At 53.2% G+C, this 23,522-nt stretch overlaps 2 protein-coding genes across 4 annotated transcripts in view; one reads left to right on the plus strand and one right to left on the minus strand.

The window, feature by feature from the left end:
* Positions 1–13,532, minus strand: RBPJL (recombination signal binding protein for immunoglobulin kappa J region like). Its single transcript, XM_055437721.2, has 12 exons — positions 13,354–13,532; positions 12,022–12,130; positions 10,597–10,722; positions 9,165–9,235; positions 8,871–8,986; positions 8,405–8,579; positions 6,408–6,545; positions 5,910–6,019; positions 5,474–5,626; positions 4,434–4,589; positions 4,184–4,287; positions 1–4,072 (listed from the first exon to the last, which is right to left on the minus strand). Exons 1-12 carry the CDS (start codon positions 13,370–13,372, stop codon positions 3,796–3,798), a joined length of 1,554 nt encoding a protein of 517 aa, XP_055293696.2. The 5' UTR covers positions 13,373–13,532; the 3' UTR covers positions 1–3,795.
* Positions 11,723–23,522, plus strand: part of MATN4 (matrilin 4) — a 16,861-nt gene continuing 5,061 nt past the window's right edge. Inside the window, exons 1-6 of one of the 3 annotated variants that reach the window (XM_088843741.1) lie at positions 11,723–12,098; positions 14,287–14,400; positions 15,144–15,713; positions 17,132–17,254; positions 21,900–22,022; positions 22,117–22,239. In XM_088843741.1, the coding sequence (XP_088699867.1) occupies positions 14,322–14,400; positions 15,144–15,713; positions 17,132–17,254; positions 21,900–22,022; positions 22,117–22,239 (1,018 nt within the window). In that variant the 5' untranslated portion in view covers positions 11,723–12,098; positions 14,287–14,321. Of the gene's footprint in view, positions 12,099–12,741; positions 12,942–14,286; positions 14,401–15,143; positions 15,714–17,131; positions 17,255–21,899; positions 22,023–22,116; positions 22,240–23,522 lie in introns of those variants that run through there. The other 2 variants (XM_088843739.1, XM_088843740.1) reach the window with 2 other exon arrangements.

A 23,522-nucleotide genomic window follows, 5' to 3' on the forward strand; every position in this document is an offset into this window, starting at 1 on the left:
TCACTGTTTTGGCACAGCTGTCCAACCTGCCTTTGTCCCGTGGGGTCTGGAACAGAGCCAGGTGAATATGATCAGGGCTGAAGTTGCAAAACTCAGGACATGTCACCCTGCTGGTTTCATTCCCCTTAAAACCACTTCCTGTCTCCTCAGCCATCTTCATGGTCTGTGCCCACAGCCATCAGCATCCTCCCCAGGGAGGAAGGTGTCTGAGAATATTACCCACACTGTGGTCATGATGGCTTTCTATTTAAAGAAAGTCAACTTCAAAGAAACAGAAGAGAGAGAGAAATTCAAAGTTCAATGTTCACAGAAGACTTAAACTGAAAGACTTGCTTTTTTTTCCCCCCAGTGGGCCCTCAGGCAGCAGGAGAGCTGGTAAACTGGGAGATTTTGGGAACGGAGATTTTGACCTTATTCACAGCAAGAATACACTATGTACCCCATCCACTCCCCACCCCCAATCCTGCCCTTTGTAACACACACATATGCTACCTACACATAGCAGGGAATTAAGAGTATTAAAGACTATGAAGTAGAAAATTAAAAGAAGCTCAGAGGCCCAGACTTTGCATCAAAAGTATAGGATTCAAATCAGACGCTGCCATCAACCTGCTCTGTTTGCTGGGTCTTCTCTCTCAGAGCCCCGGTTTCCCCATCTGTAAAATGAGGATGAAATATGGAGGACAGCAATGACTCTCAACTCTGTTCTGATCCTGAGAACATGAAAAGGTGAAGATTATCTTTAAGGACCAGAACTGTTTAACTATAAATGAAGACTCAACGCTTGGGAGGACAACAGTGCCACCTGCTGGTTTCATGTTGCACTTGCAAAATCCAAATTTAATACCTGCCAATACAATCCCATGCTCTTTGGTATTCATTCAATGTTCAAGCGTTGCAATGCGCCTCCTAGGCCACACCAGGATGAGCTCCTTCCCACATGAAGCTCACAGTCTACAGGGGACAACTGACGCGCACATAAAGCCCTTTGATCCAAGGTGGGCGGTACATGGTTCTAGTGGGATTCTATGGGAAAGCAAGATGGAAAGCCAGAGCCAGCTTTGTGGGCTTGTGACCTTGACAGGCACACAAGGCCTTGGTGCTTGGCAGGGCCCTGCCTTGATTTCATGCTCTGCTATCGCTGTCTTGAAAGTCTTAATAATTTTTGAACAAGGGGTTATATATTTTCATTTTGCCCTGGGCCTGCAAATTATGTAGTCTTGCCTTGGGGAAGTCTTTTTTTGACATATAACATTATATTAGTTTCTGTGTACAACATAATGATGCAATATTTGACTACAGTGTGAAACGATCACTGTACTAAGTCTAATCAGGGAATTTTTTTTTGGCTGCGCTGGGTCTTCATTGCTGCTGCACGCGGGCTTTCTCTAGCTGTGGTGTGCAGGCTTCTCACTGAGGTGGCTTCTCTCATTGTGGAGCAACAGCTCTAGGGCGCAGGCTCAGTAGTCATGGCGCACAGGTTTAGTTGCCCTGTGGCATGTGGGATCTTCCTGGACCAGGGATCAAACCCCTGTTCTCTGTGTTGGCAGATGGATTCTTACCCACTGGACCACCAGGGAAGTCCCGAATTAGGGAAATCTCGAAGAAGGGACTGTCTGAGCTGAGTTTGGAGAATCGAGCTGTAGTGGAGAGAAGGAGGAAGCCTCTTCTAGCAAGGGAGATGGAGAGGGAGGGGAGTTTGATGTTAGATTAAGGCTTGGGGGAGAGAAGACCTCCCAGGACAGTCCAGCAGCTGAAACTCAGAAGACAGGCCAGGGTTGGAGCTCTGAGGGCACAGACTTCTGTAGGTGGGACCAAGGGTCTGGGAGTGTCCTGCGAAGAGTGCAAAAATAGAGCTGCATGGCTGGGCTTTCAGGTCAAGCTAGGTCCTTGGCTTCCGGGACTCCTGCCTGGTGGAGTGGTGGAGGAAGTTCTTGAGGGCAGAACCGGAAAGGTGCTTGAGCCCCAACTCCCCGTATGATATGCTATGAAACCTTTTAGCGTCTTTACAAGTGGTTTCCTGCTTCAACCTCACAGGGCATTGAGCTCAAACTCTCCTGGGACGGGCACTCATGTGGAGGATGCTTTCCATCCATTTGTTCCCTGGGTTCCTCTGCCAGGATCCATTCTCCGGGGCCATGGCAGACTCTGAACAAGTTTCTCTTTCCCATCATTGTGGGTTTCAGTCTGCTGATGGCAGAAAACGGAACTTAGCCAAGACTTTGAGGACTCTAAGAGCAAAGCCCATTTTGCCCCCTTGGGAAATATCAGCTTCCTCTTTTTCACGGGGGTTTCCATGTTCTGAGGAAAGCATCTCAGGAAATGAACTTAGAGCTTAAAGAAAGGCCCAGAGGGGTGAGAGCCCTTGACCCACATTTCAGACCAGTTCTCCCCTTTTGGCACCCGCAGGGGCTGATACAAGCAGTTGGCACCTATGATAGCTGGGTCATGGTTTCCACAGCCCGAGTCAGGACCCTCCCTGTGGGGCACACATTTGGCAGAGGGTGGAGAGTCCGGGCAGTGATAAATTGCAATTTTATCCCTGGGCTCCATCTAAAGAAGCTATTCTTTCTTGGTGATTGCCCAGCAGATCCCATGAGTTCTGCCTAGAGTTGTCCTGGGCAAGTTTTGTTTTGGGTCTTGTGGTTGCCCCTGGGCCTGCCCAGAGGCAGCAGGTGGTCCCCAGAGCAGGGACAGGGGCTCAGAGATGATGGCTGCCTCTGAACCCCCATTGCTCCTCCAGGAAGTATCACAAATGTGAGCTATCTGCTCCGTCACACATGTGGTCCTCTATTCTGTCTGGATGTGGTGGGAAGCACACTGGGACATCTCCCTCTGGGAGGAGTTGGGTCATACAGATCAGACTCTGCCCTGGCTGGGGAGTTGATGTCAACACAGCAGAGCAATCTCCGACCCTTAGGACTGACTGCATCTTACTGGGCCTGCAAAAGAAATGCTTGGGTAGACAATTAAGATGGCAAGACCTGACCACTGCCCCAGGGACCTGCCCAGCCACCAAAGTTGTGGACCAGAGGGCAAACATCTGCATGGGTACTGTGCCTGGCTCCAGCCAGAAGAAGACTAAGGAAAGGACTGAGCTTTGTACTGCAGGGTGGAAGCCAGCACTCCAGGACAGGTTTCCCATGCTCCAGAAGGGACTTGGTGCTTGGAGTGGGACCTAATATTCCAGGCGGGACCTGTTGCTTCAGGGCCAGCAGGGCAAGCGTGAGCCCATGCCCCATGTGCGTGAAACTACCCGTTTCTTCTTTCAGGGAAGACACAGCTTCCTGGAAGGTCATTGCTCTAGGCTAGGCTTTTTCACAGTGTGTGAAACTGTATGCCACACCCAGAGAGATGGAAAGATGCAGGGACAGGGACGCACAAAGAAGAGAGATCTACAGGAAACCCCCTGGTGGTCCAGGGACTAAGACTGCACTTCCACCGCATGGGGTTCGGGTTCCATTCCTGGTCTGGGAATTAAGATCCTACAAGCCACGTGGCATGCCAAAAACAAAAAAAATATCGTTACTGCGGGAGAGAGTGTGAGCGTGAAAAAGACAATGGCAGAGAACACCACACTCCTGACCGGATACAAAGGGAGCATCACTCAGGCGGAGTCTTCCTAGACGGAAAAGGACGAGGGAGTAACCGGTGTAAGACCCGCAGGGTTTCTAGGGCGAGAGCTTTCTGCAAGTCGGCCTGCAGCCTTCACTTTCGCAGCACCGAGGCGGAGGGCAGGTCTCAGGACCCAGAAAACCCGCCCCCGGCCAGATCTCAGAGTCCAGGGCGCTCCTACTACGTCTGGATGAAGAGGTGGAAGTTGGTGCGCGTGAACTCGTGATGGATGCTCTCCAGGAGCGCGTCGGCGTCAGCGGCGGGCGCCTCCGGGGCGCCCTGAGCCCCCGGCCGCGCGCTGTACTCGGGCGTGTAGGTGAAGGAGAAGGCGCTGGGGTAGAAAAGGCCGTCGGTGCGCACGAGGCTCACGGGCACTGTGATGGGTGTGCGCAGCCAGCGCCAGTCGCTGCCGAAGACGGCTACGTCGGGTACCACACACACCAGGGACCGCGGGCTCCTGGGGGTGGGGCATCGAGGTCAGGGCATCACATCAGCGATGCCGATGGCGTGCACCCCACACCCTACCAGCTCCGTTCTCTGGGTGATAGGGAAACCCCCACCCCCATACCTGTACATGGTTTCGGCCTCCACGTCCCCGAACCACACCTTGAGCCCCGCGTGGAAGTTCTCACCGTGGAGCTCCAGGGTGGCCACGTCGCCCCCGCCACTCAGCTGGGGGAGGGCGAGACCAAGGGGTGTGGGAGAAGCGAGGGGCGGGGGGGAGCTGAGAGCTCGCTCCCCTCCCTCATCTGCACTCCCACCCCGCCCGGAGCAGTCAGGATCCACGCCCGCCAGCGCCCCGCAGCGCCCGGATTCACCTCGAGGGTGCTGATGAGCGGCACGGGAGTGACCGGCTCCCGGGTGCACGCCAGGCTGGTGCTGAAGGAGAATTCCACCGACTCGGTGCCGATGATGGTCCAGCAAGAGTTGTCGTTGAGCAGCGCTCTGTTGGCCTCCTTAGGGCAGGGGGAGGCCTGAGGGGAGACCCCAGGGGATGGAGAAGAAGCTGCAGCCATGGGCGGCCATCAGCGCATCCGGCCGGCGCAATGCCTGGGCTTCCGCATTCCTAACATTTCAGTCCTGGGCTCTGCGGTTTACCTGCCCTGTGAGCTTGAACCAAACCTTTAATTTCTCTTTTTAGAGTTACCTCAGCTCTCTGGACTAGCTGGTTTCTAAAGATCTACGTTCTTAGAATTCTAGAATTTCATTAAAAAAAAAAAAAGGAAAACATTGTGCAATCCTGTGCCCTAAACATTCCAACACTTTAAAATGCTTTTGGAAGGATTGTTGCTCAATAATAATGTGATTTTCTACGTATTATGATTTTATCTCAACATTCCATGATAATGTTCTTTGTATTGCTTAATAATAATAGCAATTTTTCATATTTGACAATCCTATGTCTTAACATTCCATGATTCATCTTTGCTCAGTAATACTCACAACTACTATTTATTACTGATTTTTATCTACATTCTACAATTTTTTTTTTTTTCTTAGCCCCGTGCCTCTGGGCTTGTGGGATCTTAGTTCTCAGACCAGGGATGGAACCCCGGCCCCCTACAGTAGAAGTGCAGAGTCATAAGCACTGGACCACCAGGGAATTCCCCTACAATTTTATATAACAACATTCTATGACTTTAATAGCCTTTGGGAGGGAGCATTGCTCAATGCTACTACTTTTTTCTACATTCTCTGATTCTATCCTGATAGTCTTCACGTCTAACCTTCCATAGGAGGCAGTGTTGCTCGGTGAGTAGCAACCATGATGGTGACAGTAACGGTGATCTTATATCCTACTGTCCTTTGCAGTTCTGATTTTCTGGGATGCTTGGTGCTGAGAGTCTCTGCTTCTCACCTGAAACTGCACCACCTTCTCTGTAGCGAGACATAAGTAGGTGCCGCCTCCTCCTGGAGGACCACCGGGAAACTGGAATGCACACTTGTGGAGTTGGGAGATGGGCTCATCCACGTCGAGGAGGGCACACTGTTTGGCTACTTTGCGGATGATCTACGGCAGAAGTGTGGGGGAGGTGTGGCAGCAGGGTGCCTGGGTGCCCACAGGCTGCCCTCCCAGCCAGCTCTCTGCTACCCCAATAGCCATGTGGAATGCTGGCATATTGCTGGCATATCCACCCCCCAACCATGACAGCCCTTGACCTCCACACAGTCCCACAAACGCTGAGTGTCCCCAGTGAGGATAGGGGTCATCACGCTTTGGGTGCTCGCCCTTAGCCCTTCCCTTGGGGATGGATCTGGGGTGACCCGTCCAGCTGTGCCCTCCCTTCCCATACCATCGGGGGTAGAGTGATGCCCGTGACCGTGCAGACGAGCTGCACCAGGGAGCCGTAGCGGACGTAGCCCTCTCGAGGCGGGAAGTCCCCCTGGGAACAGTGTTCATCAGCTGAGGAGTAAACAAAAGGCAGGAGGGCTTCAGGGGTCCTAAGCTTCTGTCCCAGATCCTTTTGCCTCTGGCTCTGCCTCGCATCACACGTGGGGCTTATGGGCAGGGCTGGCACACAGGGAGGAGGCTCAGGCTGAAAATTCTCGGCCTGGAGAAACCCCTTGTGGCCCATCCTTGAGAATGCCTGTGGTCTGGGGGCAGGGGCTGGATACTGGAGTCAGAGTAGCCGGGTTCAGTTACCGACTCACTAGGACTTTTGACAAGTCTTTTGATGTCTGTAAGCCTTGGTTCCATGGGGCAACATTTACTTCCCTGGACGAGTTGTGGTGAAGATTAAATAAGTGAATGGATGTGAAGTGCCCAGCCCCGGGCCTGCTGGTGGGATTACCCAGGTGGAGAGTGAAGGCAGCCCACTGGCGTGCGCTGGCCACAAAGTCCCCGTCCTCCACAGAGAGGTAGCGCGTGGAGACCGTCTGGGAGCGCAGGCGGTTGAAGAGGGAGACCTTCGAGCCCGAGGATATGCACACTGTGAGGGGAGGTGGAGTCAGTGCCCGGGCCTGGCTTGGCTCCTTGGCATTGCCAGTGACATTCCCATCCTCGGTCCCCTGAGCCAATCTGGCTCAAATTCCCAGAGACACTAGCCATTCATTGTCTCATGGCGATTTATCTAGCACCTGCTATGATCCTGCTTCTGTACCTCTGTCTGGTCCTTTTCGCTGCCTGGGCATGAAAACCAGAATTTTATCAAGTAGTAGTTACTAAATGCCTGCTTGGTGGCCTGCCCTATGCTGGGTGCCGGGCACCAAAGGGTGAATGAGACCTAGTTTTGCTCTGGAGGAGTTGAGTCTCAGAGTGGGAACAAGGAATAAATAGAAACTTTCAGTAGGATGTAGTCAGGGCTGGCTGGGCTCCAGAAGGCTTCCTGGAGGAGGTTATACTCTCAGCTGGGGAGGACGAGGTAGGTAGGAGTTGCTCAGGAGACTGTAAGCAAAGGCATGTGCTGTGAAATAGCAGTGTATTTCTACGGTTTAATATTAATCTCTTTTGGCCTTTAGCACAGATTCAGAGCCACCATTCTGCTCTCTGATTGGATTTTGAGCACCGGTGGGGAGAAAGCACTGCGTCATCACCCATTCTTCCCTCAGAGTGCTAGGCACACTGTGAGTGCTCAATGTATACTTAACCCAAGTTCCCATCCACTATCATCATGATGATAGCTAGCGTTCATTGTTCTTCAGGCACTGATTTAAATGCTGAACACGAGTTAGCTCTTTTGCTTCTCAACAACCCTCTGCAGTCGATAATATTATCTTTACTTACGAGAACAACTCCCTCAAGATCACACAGCTAGCCAGCGGCAGAGTCGGGATTCAAACCCAGGCCACCTCGCTCCAGAATTTGCACTTAAAACAGTCACACTATATCACCTTACCATTCCCTGGCCCTGCCCTCACACCAGCGGCCAGCCAGAGCACTACCTGAATCTGAGACATCCTTCAGCGTTTTTAACAGAAAGTAAATAAGGTAAGGGGTGGGAGTGGGCTTGAGTCACATCAACTCAAGTTCAAATGCTGGCTGGACCACTTTTCTAACTGGGCAAACCTAAGCAAGTCATTTGGAAGGTGATGGGGCCCAATATTTCTTTTTTTCATTTTTCTTTTCCTTTTTTCTGGTCCCACTGAGTGGCATACAGGATCTTAGGGTTCACCAACCAGGGATCAAGCCTGAGTCCCCTACAGTGGAATCACAGAGTCTTAACCACTGAACTGCCAGGGAAGTCCAAGGCCCGAACATTTCTTAAAAGAATGGATGGATGTTCCGCGTCTCATTTTCCTCACCTACCACTCACCTTACAAGGATGAGCATCAAACAGGGTGATGAATGTACATGCCTGCCAAGAAAGGCCTCCTTTGCCCAGCTTCTCCCTTCCATCTTCCAGGGAGGGTGATGGTGTTATTGTCATTCAGGCTTTTTTCCCCTGTATTTTCAAACCCATTAGCCCCGGGGTTTATCACTTGGCATCCAGGGCAGCACTTATCTCCAACTGTCTCTTTGATCAGCAATGCGTTTCTCTCCCCTGCTAGGCTAGGCTGTGCCTCCAGAACAGACACTTGCAAAGCACATGAAGCACTAAATGAACATTTTTAACTGAATTTCCTCTGCCCTTTTATTATTCTATTTTGTCTTTACTTCAGCACCTACCAGCTATTTGGGGGACCTCCAACCTCAGATTGGGTTCCTAGGCCACACCCACCCATCTAGACCCGCCCGGCTTTCGGCTCAGACTCCCAGGCCTCTCCCCCTGCCCCTTCCCAAATCAAGACGCTTGCAGACCTGGGGCATCTCCCCAAGCCCGCCCCGCGGCCAGGCCCCACCCCCGCTCACGGTCGGTGTTCTTTAGCGACTGTTTCTTCTGCGAGGGCTTGGAGATGACCTTGATGAGGCGGCTGTGGAAGGTGCCCAGCTCGCGGCCGCCTCGGAGCATGAGCCGCAACACCAGTCGGAAGTGCTTCCTCTTGTCTGCGTCCGAGATGTACAGAGTCTTGGCGCAACTGAATTCCTACCGGGTTCGCGGGGACGGGGTCGTCTCATCGCAGCGCTAAGTCCCGGGATGAGCCCACCTCCCCCAGTTATCTGACGCCCGCCCCGTCGGACGTGACATGACACATCCAAGCTCTTGGGCTCAGCCTCAAGGCCTGGTCTCTCCGCATCCCCACCTATCTTTTGGCTCCTGCAGGGGGAATGAAGGAGCCCCCTCCCCTCCCCGGTCCCCTCCAAGGGAGAGGTGAGGATGGGAGAAGGAATAGCAGGCCACCCACCCCCACCGCCCCCTCCTGCCAAGGGCTCTCACCCTGGAGTCGGGCTGCTCTTCGAAATTCAACTTCTGCGTCTCGGCGGCGCTGCCGGACGCGCCGTCTAGTCCCATGTAACCGCAGACCAGGGGCCCAGTCTCCCCTGCCTGGTGGGCTGCAAAGGGATGCGAGCGGGCTCTGGAAGCACTCAGGCGTCAGCCAGGCAAGCTTAGTTCTCGCCGCCAGAGGGCGCGGCGAGACTGCGCCTGAGAACCGCCCCGCTCCCGGGCCCTGCAGAGTGGCTGGTCCCCTTACAAACGGAGCCGCCCGGCAGCCCTGGAGTCCGCCCTCACCTTGGCCCGGCACTGGCTTCACCCTCCAGCCGGGACCTGCGAGGTAGACACAGGGCGGCGGGCAGAAGAACCTGCGGAGACATGCAAGCGCCGGACTTGTATATCCATCTCCACTTTAGCGTCCCGTCTTTGAGGCATCTCAAAGACAGCAGAAAGCCAACGGGATCCTTACTTCTTCCTCTGTCTCCCCAGGTTTCTCCGAGACTGTGAACCCCATTAATACCCGAATCTTTATTTTTTTTCACATTCCTCACTCAATCCGTCAGGAAGTCCTATCCACCACCTTTAAAACGTATTCAGAATCCATTGACTTCTGACCACCTCCATCTTTGTCCCAACTGCCATCAATTTAATCTGGTCTCTCTGCTTCCACTCCTACCCCTCTTCGACTTGTTTTTCACACAACAGCCAAATGGGGTTTTTCTTTTCTTTTTTTAGGATATGTTACTTATCTTAAAATCCTCCAGTGGTTTAAATTCAAAGTACTTACATGATCTAGCCCCTGCTTACTTCTCCAACGTCACTTCCTACAATGACCCCTCTGCTTCTCTAATTCTAGCCACTCTGACTTCTTTTGGCCTCGAACAGGCCAAGTTAGTACCAAGTGAGTTAAGGTCTTTGCATTTTTCATTGCTTCTAATTAAAACATGCTTCCCCCAGACTTTCTCACGTCTGGCTCCATTTTCACGTTCAAGTCTTAGTTCAGACGTGACCTCCTTAAAAGGCCCTCCTACCACCTTGACCTTGCGAGCTAAAGTACACCCCTGCCCCTCAGCTTGTCCTCTTCTGTTTCCCTTCCAGCTCTCATCACCACCTGGGAGCATCTTCTTCACTGATCTGTGAGGTGGTTATTGGCTGTCTCTCTCACACTAGAGCAAAGATGCCACAAGGAATGCAGGGATCGTATCTGTCCTGTCCAACTGTGTGCCGGGTGCCCAGCAGTGCCAGAGAGCCTGATGCATGATAAGCGCTCAGTAGGCAGTTGTGGAATGAGTGAATGGGTGAATGAGGGAATGGGGACTGTAGATTTACAGGGTGGTTCTGCTACAGGTCGAAGTCAGGGCTGATGGTGACTAAGGGAAAAAGGCTGCTGATTGGCTAAGAGCAGAGCCCTGAGTCCTCTCCAGGTTCTGTGTGTAGCGAGTGTGCATATGCGTGCTCAGTCATGTCTGACTCTGCGACCCCATAGACCCCACCAGACTCCTCTGTCTATGGAATTTTCCAGGCAAAAAAATACTGGAGTGAGCTGCCATTTCCTTCTCCAGGGGATCTTCCCGACCCAGGGATCGAACCCATGTCTCTTGTGTCTCGCACCTTAACAGGTGGACTCTACCACCTGCACCACCTGGGAAGCGAAAAGACTAAACAGGGAGGGGGACCACAGGGCTAAAGGCTGGTCCTGGGGACCTTGGAGGGCCACCGAAGGACCTACCTCTTCTCATTTCCGTATGATTTCTGGGCCACCTTGGCGTGCAGGATCCGAACCGTCTGCTCGCACTGCTGCTGCAGGCAGCGGCGCACGCCTTCCCTCAGGACCGCACTGGGCTCCAAGGACGACCTGGGACCGGGTTGGGGCGGGCCGGGCGCCCGCAACAGGGAGCTTAGAGACCCAAGCGGGCAGATTGAGTAAATGAATTGGAGGAAGGGACCCTCCTAGTTCTGCCCCCTTGGGGTCAAAGAAAAGTCTTAGGCAAGAGAGGCGACTTGAGTGTAAGCTGTGGGCTAAATATTTGGGTGGTATGCCGCTCAGTGAGGTCTTCGTGGCGACCACCGGGACCACCCAGGCGCCACTCCGCAGGTCTGGCTCCACGCCCACTGCAGCCTGGAGCCCTGGGGTGAGGCCCCAGCGGCATAAAGCACTCACTTGTGCCGGCCTTGAGGCGGAGGCTGAGTTTGTGAGGGCGCATGGCTTCCCAGCACTCTGAGGGGACCCACCCGGGGCAGCCCTGATGCGGATGGGGGCGGGGCGCGGAGAGAGAGAGGAGGGGAGAGTGGTGGCTGGACCCCGGACCAGAAGAGTGCTCTCTGGCCCGCCAGCAGATGCCTGAAAAATTGGACAGGCACCCCGAACTGTGTGCCTAGGATCTTGGAATATTTTCGTATTTTTCGGGTTAAAGCAACACTCCTAACCCCCTATCTCCCAAGAGAAGGCGTCTATTGATGTCTCAGCTTTCCTTCCCCTGAAAACAGGGCCTCCATCGGCCCTGTGGAGGGGACCAGTCAGGGCCTAGGGGCCTGGGGTCTTCTCCACCAGGGTGTTTTGATGGGCGAGGACGGCTGGGTCCAGGACCTCAGTAATTGCAGAAAACGTGGAAAGGCGTCCGTGAGGGCAGGATCCGAGGCACCACCAGGTGGGGCCTGGGGAGAGCCATGAAGCCTCAGGCTGCCCTTCTGAACCCTTTATCCCTCCTTGCAGGACCAGAGTCCGGAGCCTCTCTCCACCCCTGGAAGGGGCGGCGGGGTCAAGAGCCCGGCCGCGCCCTCGGAAGCGGGGCCAAGCAGCCGGCGGCCGAGCCAGGCCCCGCTCCGCCCCTTGGGGCTCTCCCCGGGGAAGGGCCTTGGAGGCTTCCAACGCATTCCGACTGAGGAGAGCGTAGCCGCCCAGCCTCCCGCGGGAGCCCGATTCCCGCCCCGCAACTCGCGTCTGTGGCTCGAGGGGTGGCGGGAGCAGGGGGCGTCGCGCTGGCCCCGCCCCAGCCCTCGGAAGAAGGCGGGGGTCGCTCCCTGCCAGTGGGAGGGGTCGCGGCCCGCGTTCCCCCTCCCCACCCGTCGGCCCCCGGGTTAAATGCGGCCGCCGCCTCCGCCCGCTCCAGCAGCCTGGCGGTCCCCACCTCGGGCACACTGCCCGCGCCGGTACCTGGTCCAACTGCTGGGGAGGCTCCGCCCGTCGGCTCCGCTCTGCGGCCGCGCCTCTGAGCTGTCCGGCAGACTCAGGTGAGTCAAAGGGCCTGGGGGTGCCGAGGGGGCTGCGGGGAGCAGGCATCCAGCCAGACCAGGCGCCCGTATTAGCCGCGGCTGCACCGCCTACGGTGCCCCGTCTGACCTGCAGTGCCCTTCTCCACCTCTGCAAGGCCCTCTCCAAATACAGCCCCCACGAGCACGACCGCCGAAACGGAGAAGGGGGACCTTATCCCCAATCTCCTCCCTCTAGCAACCCCCGGCAACCCTCCCCGCCACCACCGTTCCCCAGAACGTCCTCGAAGTGTTTATTCTTCAGCCAGCTCTTGAGGAATTATTCACAAACCTCTCCTCCCTCGAGAATCCACTTTCTCCATCCTAAGGGCATTTCTTAACGCAAGGATTAACCCCCTCGAGGACCTCCGGGTTCTGGGGTCAGCCCTGTCACCTTGCCACGTTGCTGTGTGACCTGGGCAAGACATTACCCTCTCTGGTCCTGGCTCCTTCCTCTCTAGAATGAGGAGTTGGAAGGGTATGAACTTGGACGCAAGCCCTATTTTGACTTTCTAGGATTGGGTGGAGGTGGGGTGCCAAGAGAGATGTTGCATCTGTCCAAGAGCAGGAGAAGGAGAAACTTAAGATTTAGGGGCCCAGAAGCTTCTGCAGACAGGAACGGATGGGAGGGGGCCAGGGGCCTTGTGCCTGTACCCTCTTGCTCCCCAGGCGTGCTCGCCTGCTGGGCTGTGGCCCACGCTGGAGGAGGCATTCCACACCCTCCCACCTCCAGGAGCGGCTGGCACGTCTGGCTTAGTCACCCTCCCACGACAGGTTCTGCCAGAGGGGTATTTGTTCCTCTACCAATGCTGAAAGGCAAAGGAGGTGAGGATCCGCAACGCGGAGGGCGCCTAGAGGGAGCGACAGGCACCCGGCCTTTCTCAGAATAGAAACCATTCACGGAATTGGGGAGGGGGTGGGGCTGCGGTTGGATTAGGGGTAGCCGGCCCCCTCTGCCAAGAAATAGAAACAGAAAAATGGTTAGCACAGCTTCAGCAAGGGGCGAGGGGATGGAGGTGGAGTGGGGACCCCAGGAAGGGAACAGAAGAAAAAAAGGTGACGCCTAAGAACCAGGTTGCCAGGTCGCTCAGAAGGAAGAACGGGAGCGAGGAGTCCTAGGTTTCTTTGCAGCTCTGCGGGCTACCTTCTTGGGCCTCACTTTTCGTATTTGTACAATGGGAGTCCTTCGTGATTCTCAACGGGCGTCGCCAAGGGCCAAGAGAGAGTGAGCGCTCACCTGCCCCCACGGGGTCCATGGCCGAGTCCGGGGGCGTCCAATGCCACTGTCCCCGGAGCCCTCCGTGCGCACTTCTGCTCCTCTGCTCCAGCGCCGGATATTTTCTACCCCAGCCTTATCTGCAAGGCCCTGGGGCTCCTGGCTCCCTGTTTGCTTTGGGCAGGAGCACCTGCTGGGCGGACGTGGGCTTCCCACGGCCAACTAGCCAACACAGCCAGACCCGAGAGGGCGCCCCCTGGAGGCCGCTCCTGAGAGCAGGCGGGAAGGGGCGGCACCAGTCACAAGTTCATCCGCGTGGTGGGTTTCGGCCAAGGCGGCAGCAGGCCTGCATTGGGGCCCTGCCTGTTTGAGTCGAGGGGTGGGGTGGTGGTGGGTGGGAGCACAGCCATACAGAGCTGCCTTGTGTGCAAAGGGGAGGGGGTGCTGTGGGGAATGGCTTCCCTCTGCAGAGTCACGCGACTGCTCCTTGGAACCCCATAGGCGTAAGATTATATCCTGGAGGAGTCACTTTCTTGCCACGCGACTTTTGGTACACCCGGTGAAGTTTCTGAGCCTCTTTCCTCATCTATACTCTGGGGACAGCAACAGCCTTGGACTCATAGAATTGTTGAGAGGACTCAATAAATGCCACAGTGCATGAAAGCACTTATCATCGTGCCTGGCACTGAGGAAAGGCCTTTCCTTTTAAATTTTTGTATATTTTAAAATCTACTTTCTATTTATTTACTGTTCTTCAGTCCTGAAAAGCAGAATTCCCTGTGTTTCCAGCAAACTCACTGTGATGAAATTTTTTTATAATGAAAAATTTCACCATGCACAAAAGTAGAGAGATTAGTAAAATAAATCCATGGCCCTCCTCCCCCTGCAAATACCCATCACCTAGAATAAGAGCTCTGTAAACACTATTGCTCTGATATTTTCCTTCCTCTTCAGGCTCGGACACCTCCGTTCTCTGTTGGCTGAGCGCCATGAGGGGGCTTCTATATTCGCTGCTGCCCCTGTTGCTGCTCCTTCTCCAGCCTTGGGAAACCCAACTGCAGTTCGCAGGTGAGCCAAGGCCCACCCTCACCAGCAGGCGGGGAAGGGAGCAAAAGCGGGTTCTTCATCTGCAGCCAACTGCACACCAGGGAGAGAAAAGGAAGAGCTTTGCAAGTCTAAGGGGTTGGGTTCGAGTTCACAGCTTCCCTTCAGTGGGCCTCGGTTTCCTCAGTTTGTATTATGTGGCTTGGAGGCAGCTAAGTTGGTCTCATGCAGAACTGCCCAGTTGGCGTTTCATTTTTAAAAGTTAATTGAAAAAAAAAAAAAACAGGCGATTTCACATTAAAAAAAAAAAAACAATTTGGGGCTTCTCATGAAAAGACTAAAGATCTGCTAACACGGGGTCCTCACGACTGCAAGGCAACATTTGGTTGGGGCTGCCCACTTCAGGAACCACATGGGCTCTCTGGATGTCCACCGTCCTAACCCCAATACATTTCCTCCTTTATGTTGCCTGCCTGGCTCCTAGAGGCATTTGAGTTTGCTACATCCCTTTGTCCCCCTTTCGAATGGATAATACCTCCTCTGAGTAGCCCTCAGAGCTTTAGGATAGAGATTCGGTGCAGTCTCCTTCCCCAGGCCCTCAGCAAATGCTGGGCGAGTGGGTGGATTTAACCTGCATTTGCAAGGTTAATTCTGAGCTGGGCGCTGTGACGCCGGGAGAGCATTGTTCCGCTCTGGGTTTCCGTGGAGGTTCTCCCGGGACGTGAGGCTTTGCTAACCTAAGAGAGTCTTTCCCGATCTCCTCGCAGGTCCCAGGTGCAGTACTGGGCCCCTAGATCTGGTGTTCGTGATTGACAGCTCGCGCAGCGTGCGCCCCTTCGAGTTCGAGACTATGCGGCAGTTCCTGGTGGGCCTTCTCCGCAGCTTGGACGTGGGGCCCAACGCCACTCGCGTCGGCGTGATCCAGTATTCGAGTCAAGTGCAGAGCGTCTTCCCGCTCCGAGCCTTCTCGCGCCGCGAGGATATGGAGCGCGCCATCCGCGCTCTGGTGCCGCTGGCGCAGGGCACCATGACCGGACTGGCGATCCAGTACGCCATGAATGTGGCCTTCAGCGTGGCCGAGGGCGCGCGCCCGCCGGAGGCGCGCGTGCCTCGCGTGGCCGTCATCGTGACCGACGGGCGGCCCCAGGACCGCGTGGCAGAGGTGGCCGCCCAGGCGCGCGCCCGCGGCATCGAGATCTACGCCGTGGGGGTGCAGCGCGCCGATGTGGGCTCCCTGCGCGCCATGGCGTCCCCGCCGCTGAACGAGCACGTCTTCCTCGTCGAGTCCTTCGACCTTATCCAGGAGTTCGGCCGGCAGTTCCAGGGCCGGCTGTGTCGTGAGTGCGGGGAGCGCTGGATGCTCCAACTCTCCCACCGCTCCGGGAAATTCCGGAGATTCCGGTTCCCACCGCAGTGAAATCCCGTCCCCCCCGGTGGCTCCGCCCATCACCTTTAGCCCCGCCCACCAGGCTCCGGCGTTGCCCTGGCAACTGTGGTTCTGTTCAGTGGCTCAGTAGTGTCCGATTCTTTGCGACCCCGTGGACTGCAGCACGCTAGGCCTCCCCATCCATCACCAACTCCCGGAGTTTACGCAAACCCATGTCCATCGAGTCGGTGATGCCATCCAACCATCTCATCCTCTGTGGTCCCCTTTTCCTCCCACCTTCAATCTTTCCCAGCATCAGGGTCTTTTCCAATGAGTCAGTGGCCCACTGCGGGCTGTGTCAAATTCCAGCTCTGCCCAGTTTTGGCTTAAGGCTTCCCCGCAACGAGGAGCGACGTTTATCGTGCCCAGCCACCTTGAAGAACCATGGTGGTTTCCACGGGTTTAATGTCTAACTCCTCGGAGAAGGCAATGGCAAGCCACTCCAGTACTCTTGCCTAGAAAATCCCATAGATGGAACAGCCTGGTAGGCTGCAGTCCGTGGGGTCGCTAAGGATTGGACACGACTGAGCGACTTCACTTTCACTTTTCACTTTCACACATTGGAGAAGGAAATGGCAACCCACTCCAGTGTTCTTGCCTGGAGAATCCCAGGAACGGGGGAGCCTGGTGGGCTTCCATCTATGGGGTCACACAGAGTCGGACACGACTGAAGTGACTTAGCAGCAGCAGCAGCAATGTCTAACTCCAAAACCGCCCCTTTACGCAAGAAGCACCACCCCTAACGGCTGAGCTCCATCTCCCTCCTAGAAGAGCCAAGCCCCGTCCACCAGGACAGGACCCACCCACTCTTGTTATAGCTCCTCCCACAATGCTGCCAGATGCATTCTTGTCACACCTTGTCTTTTGCTGCCCTACTTATAGCTCAGGTGGTAAGGAATCCGCCTGCAATGCGCGAGACCTGGGTTTGATCCCTGGGTTGGGAAGATCTCCTGGAGAAGGGAAAGGCCACCCACTCCAGGATTCTGGCCTGGAGAATTCCATGGACCCAGTCCACGGGGTCGCAAAGAGTTGGACGCGACTTTCAGTTTCACTTGATCTCTTCACTTCCTCTGCTTAACTCCATGGAGTCCTTCCTTATCCCCCTGACCCATCTGGCTAGATGCCCAGGTTTTCAGAGCCTACTCACAGGGGCCACTCAGGTCATATATTTTCCCTAAGCCCTCCTCTGGATCGGCCTCTCTCAAACGAGTCATATTTCATCCAAGACATCCTGGAGCACGGGGCCTGCCTCTGACCCCATCCAGCTCTCTCTTGCTGGACTGTTCTCCCCGTCTGTTCCCTGATGATTCTACTCTTGTGCGTCCTCAGGAAAGGACCTGTGTGCTCAGGCGGGACATGGCTGCCAGCACCAGTGTGTCAGCGCCCTGGGCACCTTCCACTGTGCCTGCAATCCTGGCTACCAGCTAGCAACAGATAACAAGAGCTGTATGGGTGAGAACTACCCCCATCCTGCACTTTCCCAGTTCCTGAACCTTCTGCGGCTTCTTATTGACTCAGCATCAGTCCAGCGAGTCTGGCAGGGTCTTTGGAAGTCAAAGTCCAGCACCCTCACTTTTCAGGTCTAGGAAAGAAAAAGTATTGCTTGGGGTCACACAAGTCCATGGTGGGACAAGGGCTAGAAGTCTTGATCCCACGGTTGAGTGGACTTTCTGCAATCTTCTCTCCTCCCTCTTTCAGGCGCATCTCTGTTGGCTCCAAAACACCTCCCAAACCCGCCTTTTCAGAGGCGCATCTTCACTGTTTCTGTTACTTAAACACTGCTGGAATTTCCATACATACATCCCCTGTGTTCCCCACCCATGCTGCTCGTCTCTGCTTCTGCATCTCAGTTCTTTCCCCGCTGCTCACCTGGGCTGCTCTTGCCTAGCCTCTCAGCACCTGCAATCTCTCAAAGCCTGGTTCTTCATTTTTGCCTTCTGAAAAGCGATGACACACATTACCTTGCTTATGCAATTGGGGTTTCCCCCTTCTGTGTATGGAATATATGTGTGTCCAGTCTTGTGATCGTAATGGCAGCTACCATTTACTGGAATGGATTAGTGACACACTTTATTTTCTTGGGCTCCAAAAATCACTGCAGATGGTGACTACAGCCATGAAATTAAAAGATGCTTGCTTCTTGGAAGAAAACCTATGCAAACCTAGACAGCATATTAAAAAGCAGAGACATTACTTTGCCAACAAAGGTCCACTTAGTCAAAGCTATGGTTATCCCAGTAGTCATGTATGGATGTGAGAGTTGAGCCATAAAGAAAGCTGAGCACTGCAGAATTAATGCTTTCGAACTGGGGTGTTGGAGAAGACTCTTGAGAGTCCCTTGGACTGCAAGGAGATCCAACCAGTCACTCCTAAAGGAGATCAGTCCTGAATATTTGTTGGAAGGACTAATGCTGAAGCTCCAATACTTTGGCCACCTGATTTGAAGAACTGACTCATTGGAAAAGACCCTGATACTGGGAAAGATTGAAGGCAGGAGGAGAAGGGGTTGACAGAGGATGAGATGGTTGGATGGCATCAGCAACTCAATGGACATGAGTTTGAGCAAGCTCTGGGAGTTGGTGATGGACAGGGAAGCCTGGTGTGCTGCTGTTCATGGGGTCGCAAAGAGTCGGACATGACTGAGCAACTGGATTGAACCATTTACTGAATGCCAAGTGAGCATCGGATATTGAACTAAGATTGTTACATATAGCATCTCTCAGTCTCACAACATTTTGGAAAAAAGAAGTCCCGTGTTTCCAATAATCCAGATGTCAGCTGGGGTCTTCTTGTTTGGGGGGCTTAGAAAAGACTGGCTTGAAACCCTATTTGAAGACCTGTGAACATTCAAAACCTTCCTCAAGATCTCTGGGAACTCCAAGTGCTTACATTCTGTGGTCCCCTCTCGCTCTGAGCTTCTGCTGGATTCACTTGATTTATGGGTCCTCTCTCAGTTTCTCAGTCCATGCGTGCTATGCATGTAAACCAGCCTCTTCACTGGTTTGCACACGTGTGCACACAAGGGTGTGTGTGTCTGTGTAAGTTGTGCATACGTCTATTTTACTAAATAATGGGGGTGGACAGAGATGTGACTTATATCTAAGTGAAGTCAAACACACAGAAAATGAGACATCCTTTATTTATAAATGAATATTAGGCACCCTGGGTTCTGAAAGTGCTTAGTCACCCCACTGTAGGGAATCCATATGGGGATGGACCCATGTTACTCATCTCCACACTGTCTCTCTTGTTCTTTTTTCCCCTCTCTCCACTCCCCATCTCTTTTCTAGGACCCCCACATTCTCACACGTTTATACAGAGCAGCCCATCTTCTCTAGTCCCTATCCCCCAGTTCAGCTCTAGGCCATATCCATACACTGAAATCATCAAGACACTTGGCAGTGCAGTAGCTCACCCTCCTCAGAGTCAGTTCAGTTCAGTTCAGTCGCTCAGTCGTGTCCGACTCTCCGCGACCCCATGAATCACAGCACTCCAGGCCTCCCTGTCCATCACCAACTCCCAGAGTACACTCAAACTCATGTCCACAGAGTCGGTGATGCCATCCAGCCATCTCATTCTCCGTCATCCCCTTCTCCTCCCGCCCCCAACATTTCCTAGCATAAGAGTCTTTTCCAGTGAGTCAACTCGTCACATGAGGTGGCCAAAGTATTGCAGTTTCAGCTTTAGCATCAGTCCTTCCAATGAACACCCAGGATTGATCTCCTTTAAAATGGACTGGTTGGATCTCCTTGCAGTATAAGGGACTCTCAAGAGTCTTCTCCAACACCACAGTTCAAAAGCATCGATTCTTCGGCAATCAGCTTTCTTCACAGTCCAACTCTCACATCCATACATGACCACGGGAAAAACCATAGCCTTGACTAGACGGACCTTGGTTGGCAAAGTAATGTCTCTGCTTTTTAATATACTATCAAGGTTGGTCATAACTTTCCTTCCAAGGAGCAAGCGTCTTTTAATTTCATGGCTGCAATCAGCATCTGCAGTGATTTTGGAGCCCAAAAAAATAAAGTCTGACACTCTTTCCACTGTTTTTCCATCTATTTCCCATGAAGTGATGGGACCAGATGCCATGATCTTTGTTTTCTGAATGTTGAGCTTCAAGCCAACCTTTTCACTCTCCTCTTTCACTTTCATCAAGAGGCTTTTGAGTTCCTCTTCACTTTCTGCCATAAGGGTGGTGTCATCTGCATATCTGAGGTTATTGATATTTCTCCCAGCAATCTTGATTCCAGCCTGTGCTTCTTCCAGCCCAGCATTACTCATGATGTACTCTGCATATAAGTTAAATAAGCAAGGTGACAATATACAACCTTGACGTACACCTTTTCCTATTTGGAACCAGTCTGCTGTTCCATGTACAGTTCTAACTGTTGCTTCCTGACCTGCATACAGGTTTCTCAAAAGGCAGGTCAGGTGGTCTGGGATTCCCATCTCTTTCAGAATGTTCCACAGTTTATTGTGATCGACACAGTCAAAGGCTTTGGCTTAGTCAATGAAGCAGAAATAGATGTTTTTCTGAAACTCTCTTGCTTTCTCCATGATCCAGCAGATGTTGGCAATTTGATCTCTGGTGCCTCTGCCTTTTCTAAAACCTGCTTGAACATCTGGGAGTTCACGGTTTACATACTGCTGAAGCCTGGCTTGGAGAATTTTGAGCATGACTTTACTAGCATGTGAGATGAGTGCAATTGTGCGGTAGTTTGAGCATTCTTTGGCATTGCCTTTCTTTGGGATTGGAATGAAGACTGACCTCTTCCAGCCCTGTGGCCACTGCTGAGTTTTCCAAATCTGCTGGCATATTGAGTGCAGCACTTTCACAGCATCATCTTTCAAGACTTGAAATAGCTCAACTGGAATTCCATCACCTCCACTAGCTTTGTTAGTAGTGATGCTTTCTAAGGCCCACTTGACTTCACATTCCAAGATGTCTGGCTCTAGGTCAGTGATCACGTTATTGTGACTATCTTGGTCGTGAAGATCTTTTTTGTACAGTTCTTCTGTGTATTCCTGCCACCTCTTCTTAATATCTTCTGCTTCTGTTAGGTCCATACCATTTCTGTCCTTTACCCTCCTCAGAAGGTGGGTGTAAATAGCAGTCGTTCTCTTTCGTTAGGGCTTCCCGGGTGTTTGCTAGTGGTAAAGAATCGGTCTGCCAGTGCAGGAGATGTAAGAGATGTGGGTTCGATCCTTGGGTTGGGAGGATCCCCTGGAGGAGGGCATGGCAACCCACTCCAGTATTCTGGCCTGGAGAACCCCATGAACAGAGGAGTCTGGCGGGCTAAAGTCCATAGAGTTGCAAAGAGTTGGAAATGACAGAATGACCTAGCATGCACAAGCGTTCTTCCATTGTATTCCCATTTTGCAGAGGGGGAAATGGAGGCTCAGACAGGTTAAATGGCAGAGCCTGGTCCTCCCCTGTGCATCAATGAGCATCTTGAGGGCAGAAGCCCTGTCTCTTACAGCTGTGGAGTCCCATTCTTATGCCTGGCTTAGTAGTGGGCATGCTGGGGCTTGAGCTGGGAGGGCTGCTTGGCTCAGTAGGAAGGAGGCCTCTACTTGGAGAATCACAGGTGCCTGGGTACCACCCCAGACTAATTGAGTCAGGATCTTTGGGGGTTGGGGCCCAAACATAAGTATTTTTATTTATTTGTGTTTTTTGGCCATGCCCTGTGTTGTGTGGGATCTTAAATCTCAACCAGGGGTTGAACCCATGCCCCCTGCATTGGGAGTGTGGAGTCTTAACCGCTGGGCCACCAGGGAAGTCCCAGGCATAGGTGTTTGTAAAAAGCTCCCAGGCAGTTGTGCTGTCAGGGCTGAGAAGTGCAGCACTCGGGGCCCAGGCTGACCTTACCATTTCCTCAGCCTTCGACCTCTGCACTGAAGGGGACCACGGCTGTGAGCATCACTGTGTCAGCATCCCTGGCTCCTATTTCTGTCGGTGCCAAGCTGGCTTTGTACTCCAGCAGGACCAGAGGCGCTGCCGGGATGAGCCGGCCCCCAGCTGGTACCCTATGCTGAGGTCTCTGATGACTCCAGTCAGAACCGACATGTGCCTTTGTCTCTTCCTTACCTCCAGCCGTTGACCACTGCAGCTTCGGGAACCACAGCTGCCAGCATGACTGTGTTAGCGCTTTTGGTGGGCCACAGTGCCGCTGCAGAGAGGGCTATGACTTGCTGCCCGACGGGAGGAGCTGTCAGGGTGAGGAGGGGGTCTTCTCCATTTGTGCAGAGCAGCGAGGGATCTCAACTGATGGAGTCCACCCTGACTCATCCTGACTTGTCTCTCCTTTCAGCCCGGGATCTTTGTAATGGCGTGGACCATGGATGTGAGTTCCAGTGTGTGAGTGAGGGCTTCTCCTACCGCTGTGTGTGTCCTGAGGGGCGGCAGCTCCAGGCAGATGGCAAGAGCTGCAGCCGTGAGTTACGGGTGAAAGGGGGCTAATTCTGCCTGCCTCTGCCCCTCTGCCCCATTCTCAGCATCCTTAACTCTTTCCTCACTGTGACCCGTGAGTGTGATGTAAGTGTGTGTGTGTTGGTGGTGGTGGAGTTGGAGGTTCTGCCATGCCCTGCCTCTACCTCTTTGCCTTCTTCTATCCTGCTGTCAAAGTTAATTTCAAAAACACTATTTGATCACATTTCTCCCTTGCTCGAAAGCCTTCTGTGGCTTCAAATGCCTTACCCGAGTTTTTCAAATGGTGGGTGTAACCATAGTGGATAACAAAATCAAATTAGTGGGTTACAAGTCAGAATTCTTTTTAAAAAAGAGAGAGAAAATAGAGTTTACTGCATGTATGTAGAAAGAATAAGTATTGCTTCATGAAACTCAGTTTTAATTGTATGTGAGTATAAGGGCATCATGGGCTTACCAGGAGGCGCTAGTGATAACTCGCCTGTCAATGCAGAGGAGGTAAGAAACACAGGTTCGATCCCTGGGTCGAGAAGATCCCCTGGGGAAGGGAATGGCAACCCAGTCCAGTATTCTTGCCTGGAGAATCCCCATGGACAGAGAAGCCTGGCGGGCTCCAGTTGATATTGTCAAAAAGAGTCAGACACAACTGAAGCAACTTGGCATGGCATGGCACATAACTGCATCATAATGCATTATTATTATTATTTTACTGCGAGTTGTGGTCAAATTTTTAAAACCACTGCCTTAGGTCATTAAAATATTGGTTCAGCCAACCCCATCATCCTGTCTCCTGCCAGACTTAAACATTTGAGCCGTACTGGCCCACCCATGCCTCTACATACATTGCCCCCACCATCTAGAATGTCCCTTCCTGCCTTGGAGACCTCCTACTCATCCCTGAAGACCAAATCACTTGTCACCACCTCCATGCAGCCTTCCTCACCAACTCCAGGAAGAATCCTACCTTGCTCCCTGCATGCCCCTCTATTCAGACACTTCCTTTGATGGTCACTAAGATCCAACCAGTCCATTCTAAAGGAGATCAATCCTGGGTGCTCATTGGAAGGACTGATGCTAAAGCTGAAACTCCAATACTTTGGCCACCTCATGAGACGAGTTGACTCACTGGAAAAGAGTCTGATGCTGGGAGGGATTGGGGGTGGGAGGAGACGGGGACAACAGAGAATGAGATGGCTGGATGGCATCACCGACTCAATGGACATGAGTTTGAGTGAACTCTGGCAGTTGGTGATGGATAGGGAGGCCTGGCGTGCTGTGATTCATGGGGTC

Source organism: Moschus berezovskii, chromosome 15 (assembly GCF_049115385.1).
Source record: "Moschus berezovskii isolate FMDL1 chromosome 15, NW_MosBer_1.0, whole genome shotgun sequence".
Classification (NCBI taxonomy): domain Eukaryota; kingdom Metazoa; phylum Chordata; class Mammalia; order Artiodactyla; family Moschidae; genus Moschus; species Moschus berezovskii.

Excerpts from the sequence above, each read along its gene's own strand:
- RBPJL (XM_055437721.2), bottom strand. Across the intron at positions 5,627-5,909 it reads GCATCACTCTACCCCCGATG|ATCATCCGCAAAGTAGCCAA; the intron begins GTATGGGAAGGG and ends CTTCTGCCGTAG. Across the intron at positions 4,590-5,473 it reads AGAAGGTGGTGCAGTTTCAG|GCCTCCCCCTGCCCTAAGGA; the intron begins GTGAGAAGCAGA and ends GTCTCCCCTCAG.